At 42.0% G+C, this 7,205-nt stretch overlaps 1 protein-coding gene across 2 annotated transcripts in view; it reads left to right on the top strand.

Annotated features, from left to right (window-relative positions):
* The window catches only part of SINHCAF (SIN3-HDAC complex associated factor), a 35,088-nt gene that overhangs the window by 13,751 nt on the left and 14,132 nt on the right, over positions 1–7,205 (top strand). For both annotated transcript variants that reach the window (XM_003792484.3, XM_012806781.1), the window contains exon 2: positions 6,133–6,278. In XM_003792484.3, coding sequence (XP_003792532.1) covers positions 6,151–6,278 — 128 coding nt within the window. In that variant the 5' untranslated portion in view covers positions 6,133–6,150. The remainder of the gene's footprint in view (positions 1–6,132; positions 6,279–7,205) is intronic.

Raw genomic sequence — 7,205 nt, 5'->3', positions numbered from 1 at the left:
GTATAGAGATGAGGTCTCCTTTGTGCTCAGGCTTGGCCTCCTGCCTTGGCCTCCCAGAGTGTTAGGATTATAGGTGTGAGCCACCATGTCTAGTCCATTCTGATTTTTAGCTTTAGCTCAAAGTTTAATTTTCTACTGCTTTCCCCAAACATATGCTGTAGTGTGAGATTTTATAGGGTCTGCCCTCAGTTGTTCATCAGTGAGGAAGCAGATAGTATTAAAACATAGTGCTGGTTCGGTGCCTGTGGCTCAGGTGGCTAAAGTGCTAGCCACATACACCTAAGGTGGCGGGTTCGAATCCAGCCCAGCTCTGCTAAAACGACGACGGCTGCAACCAAAAAATAGCCGGGTGTTGTGGCGGGCGCCTGTGGTCCCAGCTACTTGGGAGGCGGAGGCAGGAGACTCACTTGAGGCCAGGAGTTGGAGGTTGCTGTGAGCTGTGATGCCATAGCACTCTACCCAGGGGGACAGCTTGAGGCTCTGTCTCAAAAAAAAAAAACCAAAAAACATAGTGCTGAATGATAAGATGTCCATGATAATGATACAAAAGTCACAAATTAGCTGATGGTGTTCTTTGAAAAAGTAAGATAGATTGTTCTGGAGCAATTATTTAATATTGTACAAATGTGGGACTATGAAATAAATATTCTAAAGAACCATTAGAGTATTTGAAATAACAGAAATTTCAGATCTCCAGTTTATTTACTTATTTATTTATTTTTTGAGACAAATAGTCTAATCTCGTCACCCCTGGTAGAGTGCTGTGCTGTCATAGCTCACAGCAACCTCAAACTCTTGGGCTCAAGTGATCCTCTTGCCTCAGCCTCCCAAGTAGCTGGGACTATAGTTGCCCACCACAATGCCCAGCTAATTTTAGAGACCCTGGGGTCTCCATCTGTCTCAGGCTGGTCTTGAACTTGTGAGCACCAGCAATCCACATGTCTCTGGCCTCCCATGGTGCTAGGATTACACTTAGCTCAGCCATGTGAGCCACCGAGCTCTGCCTCAGATCTCCAGTTTAAAATCAAGTTGTGCCATTCCCACCTATCACCCTCTCAAGAATATAAAATAACTTGGTTTCATAGGCTGTTTTTGTGTCCTTGGTTTCCCTCCAGAGATTAGGTAGTATTTTTTTAAATAGTAATGAGTCTGTAGATTTTGTGAAAATACTGTTAGTTAATCTCAGGACTCCTCAAACCTCAAAATGGTTAAACACCAACCATGGCTTAACTGGGTTGTTGTAAATAAAGCCTGAAATTAAACTCCTATGTGTTTGCTGCAGATTTCCAGGTGTCTTTCAAGTGGGGGATAAGCTCAGAAAAGGTTTAATGGGTTTATTAAGTAGTCATCCATTTGAAGGTCCATGCACTACTGTGTTTCACATCGGGACAAGTGTCTCCTACCTTACGCATTTCTCACTGAGCACTGCCTAGAAGAGGGTGAATCCTACCTAGTATTTAGATCCCTTTCAGATGTTCAGGCAGAAGAATTTTGTTAGGACAAAAGTAAGGTCACAGCTACATAAAGGAGGATTATGAATCATAAGACATCAGGCTGTTTTCTCTGATGTCTAAAAAGAATATTCCTCAAATGACGAATGGAATGTCTTGCCAGGGGCTTGTGGCTGAGTTTTGTGGGAGGTCCCCACCAGCAAAAAAGTTGTTGAAGATGAATATTTGATTCACAATAGCTGCTGATTAAAAAGAAAGCCTCTGTATTTAGCCACAGCCATAGCATTCCTATACAGCTTGCCAGTGTGATAAAAGTGGCACAGACTATGGCTTCTTAGTCAAATCCAGCCTCAGTGAAGTTGTTCATATCTTAGAGATGAACTGAATGCTATATAGTTTTTGAAATATGTTTATTTGGGGAGTGAGAAAAGGGATTGTGAAGGTAAAGATTAGGAATCCGTCTGTTGTAATAGGATTATTTGCCCTGTGTATCAATGAAATGAATTGGCTACCCCCTCTTCCCCCCATATTTTCTCTGTCCTTGCTGGGGAGGGAGGCTGAAGTTTCCTAGAGCTATTGGGGAAGTTGGAGTCTGTAGGAGGAACTGGATTTTACACCATCTTGATGGTAATGCATGGTGTTAAAGGAAGTTTGGAGAAAACCAGGATGATGTAAGGACAACAGCTACATTGTTTTGCCTTAAAACAGGAATATGCAAATTAAAGCAATGACTTCTGCTTTTTCTTGTTTCTATAATCCTTTATCATTGGACAGTGTTTTCCCAAAGTAACACGTGACCATTTTCTTTAGGAGGCCATTTCCTTTTCAGTTACCATGTAGATTTGTTAGAAGTAATAAAACCATCTGTTTTATTTTAATAGGCCTCACTATACCTTTACTACATCTAGGGTACTTCATTTTCTTTCTCTAAAAAATATCGAATCACCAGACATTTAACTAAATGATTATCAAGTAAGAATATTTTGTTTTCTTGTTTGAACAATTCCTAAGGTAACTGTTAGTTTAGACTTGATTATTGGATTATTGAAGTGCTTCAGTGGATTTCTGCCATAGACTTGATTATTGGTTTATTGAAGTGCTTCAGTGGACTTATGCCATACCCCACTCATTGCCTGCCTTCCTCACCAACAGAATCATTGACAAGGAAGACTTTTGTTAATTATAACTCCTGTTTAAAAGGAAAGCTTCAGTTTTTAGCTAAATATTTGGTAAGAAAAATCTTTTTTTTTTTTTTTGAGACAAAGCCTCAAGCTATTCCCCTGGGTAGAGTGCTCTAGCATCACAGCTCACAGCAACCTCCAACTCCTGGGCTCAAGCGAGTCTCCTGCCTCTGCCTCCGAAGTAGCTGGGACCACAGGCACCCGCCACAACGCCCGGCTACTTTTTGGTTGCAGCCATCATTGTTGTTTTGGTGGGCCCAGGCTGGATTTGAACCTGCCACCTTAGGTGTATGTGGCTGGCGCCTTAGCCACTTGAGCCACAGGCGCCGAGCCGAGTCACTCATTAATACTTGATCTATACTCACCAGAATTGGAATGGATAGAATCAGGCATGCGATAATCCACAGACAAACATCTATGCCACATAAGTGTGGTTTTGTCAATGAGAAGACCACATGTAAGACAGTGGTCCCTGTCCCTGGGGTGGCGCCTGTGACTCAAAGGAGTAGGGCTCTGGTCCCCTATACTGGAGGTAACAGGTTCAAACCCAGCCCTGGCCAAAAAGAAAAAAGAAGGTGGTCCTTTAAGATCATAATAATGTATTTCTTTTGTACCTTTCCTGTGTTTAGATATGTAAATATTTGCCATTGTGTTACGACTGCTTACATTGTTCAGTATGGTAACATGCTGTGCAGGTTTGTAGTCCAGAGCAGGAAGCTATAGCCTAGGTGTGTAATAGGCTGTACCACCTAAAATTGAGTAAGGACACCATGCATGATGTTTTCACAAGGCTGCCTGACAGCACATTTCTCGAATATATCCTGTCATTAAGTGATATGTGACTGTACTGAAGTTATGGTTTTACCTATTTAACTTTATTTCTAGGACAACTTTAAAAGGATGTTGTTCTGTGGCAATGACTTTTTGTGCCTTTTATGGGCATGAAGGTAAATTGTTAATAGTTATCTCATATTGGTGCTTTATATGATACTTTTGTGACATTTTGTGGTTGGACCCTTAGGCACAAAAACATATATACCCAGGTATCCTCTGGCCCTGTCCATTGGGGTTTAGTTTCTATATTCATTGCCTTTTCTTTTTTATTTTATTTATTTATTTGCATTTTCTGGCTGAGGGGTGGGTTGGAACCTGCCACTGCTGGCATATGGGGCTGGTGCCCTACTCCTTTGAGTCAAAAGTGTGGCCCTATTTTTTTTTTTTTTTTGAGACAGAAGTGATTCTCTTGCCTCCACCTCACAAGTAGTTGGGACTACAGGCACCCACCACAACGCCTGGCTATTTTTTTGTTGCAGTTGTCATTGTTGTTTTTTTAGCAGGCTTGGGCGGGGTTCAAACCCGCCAGCCTTGGCGAATGTGGCTGACGCCCCACTCACTGAGCTACAGGTGCCGCTTCATTGCCTTGCATTGTCTCTTTTTAGCCCACATGTTCTGGTGAAGTTGGTGTTGTGTTTGACTATTCCAAATTACTTCTAAGGTACGGATTTATTTCCAGCTACATTTTTGCATCTGGTCCTAGAGCTGTTTCTTCTTTCCTTCTTTGGAAAGGAGACATGTTGAAACTGTCTCATAGGCTAGAATACAGTGGTCTGATCATAGCTAGTGATGTATGTTTTATATACTTGCCATGATAGTGCCAAGAATGGAAGTAGATCCAGGTCTTCCCTAGAATCCTCCTGTCTGGCTTGGTCATATAACATCAAGTTGCTTGTGGGGGGACATGGACTCCTGGGCTCAAGTGATGCTCCTGCCTCAACCTTCCCAAGTCCTAGGATTACAGGTGTGAACCAGCATGGCTGGCTTATGTTGAGATTTTTTTTTTGAGCAGGGGAACTACAATTTATTTCATTCTACATCTCTTGGATATTTGCCTCCCACTATTACTGACCTTAGGCAAGAAATGTCATAGGAGATATCCTCTGTAACAACTGAGGGACAGCAGTGGTCAGGCTATATTCTTAATTTATCTTAGTGATTTATGGCATTATTTTTAAATTCTAACTTTGGATTTTTATGAATTTTACATCCTCCTCTAAGCAGTTTCAAATCATGACCAGACTTGACTGCTTAGAACTTCCCATTTATCATAGAAGAAATCCCCTCCCGATTTCCCACAAGGCAAAGTAGTGGGGGTCGATGCAGAGTGAGTTACTTGTGTGCTTAGCATAAAACAGTGGTCATAGTAAATACTCAAAACTTCCCCATGGGGAAGCACATTATTTATTTAAATCTTTTTTTTTTTTTTGAGACAAGAGTCTCGCTTAATTGCCCTTGGTAGAGTGCTGTGGAGTCACAGTTCACAGCAACCTCCAACTCCTAGGCTTAGGCGATTCTCCTGCCTCAGTCTCCTGATGAGACTACATGGCGTCCACCACAACGCCTGGCTATTTTTTGTTGCAGTTTGGCCGGGGCCGAGATCAAACCCGCCACCATCGGTATATGGGGCCAGTGCCCTACTCACTGAGCCACAAGAGCTGCCCTATTTATTTAAATCTTTTTTTTTTGAAACAGAGCCTCAAGCTATCCCCCTGGGTAGAGTGCCGTGGCATCACAGCTCACAGCAACCTCCAACTCCTGGGCTCAAGCAAGTCTCCTGCCTCAGTCTTCCAAGTAGCTGGGACCACAGGCGCCCGCCACAATGCCTGGCTATTTTTTGCTTGCATCTGTCATTGTTGTTTTTGGCAGGCCCGGGCTGGATTCCAACCCGCCACCTTAGGTGTATGTAGCTGGCGCCTTAACCACTTGAGCCACAGGTGCCGAGCCATATTTATTTAAATCTTAAGGTGCATCCTTGGTTGTGTGTGATCTCATCATTTTATAGGGTTGTGGAGAGAGTTCGTGATATTTTTTGCTTAAAAACTTGATTTTTTGGGGGGGGCGGCGGCACCTGTGGCCCAGTGGGTAGGGCACTAACCCCATGTACTGAGGGTGGTGGGTTCAAATCCAGCCCCGGCCAAACTGCAACAAAAAATAGCCAAGTATTGTGGTGGGTCCCAGCTACTCAGGAGGCTGAGGCAGGAGGATCACCTAAGCCCAGGAGTTGGAGGTTGCTGTGAGCTAGGGCAATACAGTGAGACTGTTTCTACAAAAAAACAGAAAACAAAAACTTAATTTTTAAAAACTTTCTATTTTCAGAATGAGGTTTTTTTTGGCTGGAGCTGGGTTTGAACCCGCCACCTCCGGCATATGGGGCTGGCGTCCTACCCTTTTGAGCCACAGGCGTGGCCCCAGATGAGTATTTGTTAGGAGAGTTGGAAGTAGTAGAATACTCCTTAAATAACTTAGCTATTCTGTATGTTTTATACACTTGCCATGATAGTGCCAAGAATGGAAGTAGATCCAGGTCTTCCCCGGTGTCCCCCTGTCTGGCTTGGTCATATAACACCAAGTTGGTTGTTGGGGGCATGGTACAGACAGAACTCTTTTAATGGTTTCCTGTTTGGGCCCTCAACAAAGCTGTGTCAATTCTCTTGCCCTTACAGACTTGCCCAGAAGAAAAGATGTTTGGTTTTCACAAGCCAAAGATGTACCGAAGTATAGAGGGCTGCTGTATTTGCAGAGCTAAGTCTTCCAGTTCTCGATTCACTGACAGCAAACGCTACGAAAAGGACTTCCAGAGCTGTTTTGGGTAAGATCATTTGATTTGTACCATCCTTAGAGTGAAAAAAGATCACAGCATATGGAAATATTTCCAAGTGGGGCAACTGGAATGGTGTGTAAAATCACTTATATTCTAATTTAGGCTATTTAAGGCTCTCCTACTGTTAAGATGAATCAAACAAAACTGACAGCCTGCTTCTTTCTAGGTGATGAGGAACTATCACATTAATTGTGGAGCCCTGTATATTTATAACTAGGTAGATCCTTTTTTTTTGTTAACTTCAGAATATATTTTATAAGGTAGTTCTAAAAAATTACCTTTATTCTGTCATACATCAGTGTTCCACTGTATTTTTCTGCCTTTGTTATTTTCCTAAATAATAGGAATGTATTTAACCTAATCTGCAGAGGATGGTAATATAAACAAACATTCTAACCTTCATTCAACCAGTTAGGGTATGTGAGCTTTCATTTATGATTTCTTTTTTTGAGGCACAGTCTTTGTCACCCTCGGTAGGGTGTTGTGGCGTCATAGCTTACAGTAGCCTCAAACTCTTGGGTTGAGTGATCCTCTTGCTCCAGCTTCCCAAGTAGCTGGGACTACAGGTGCCCAACACAATGCCCGGCTATTTTTTCCCCCATCATGCCTTTTTAAAAAATTACATTTTCCTCCCCTTTGCTGCCCAGGCTGAAATATAATGGTCCATATAATATATATAATAATATATATTATAAATAAATATAAATATTTATATCCATATAAATATAATGGATCTATCATAGCTCATTGCATCCTTCTTAACTACAGGTGCTTGCAGCACACTCAGCTAATTTTTAAATTTGTTTTTGTAGAAATTGAGTCCTTTTTTTTTTTTTTAAAGAATACTTTATTTTTTATTTTTTTGCAGTTTTTGGCTGGGGCTGGGTTTGAACCCACCACCTCTGCCATATGGGG

This window comes from Otolemur garnettii, unplaced genomic scaffold, assembly GCF_000181295.1.
Source record: "Otolemur garnettii isolate 467f Iridium unplaced genomic scaffold, OtoGar3 scaffold00057, whole genome shotgun sequence".
Lineage (NCBI taxonomy): Eukaryota > Metazoa > Chordata > Mammalia > Primates > Galagidae > Otolemur > Otolemur garnettii.
The sequence above is the reverse complement of the archived record's forward strand: the minus strand, read 5'-3'. Positions and strand labels throughout refer to the sequence as shown.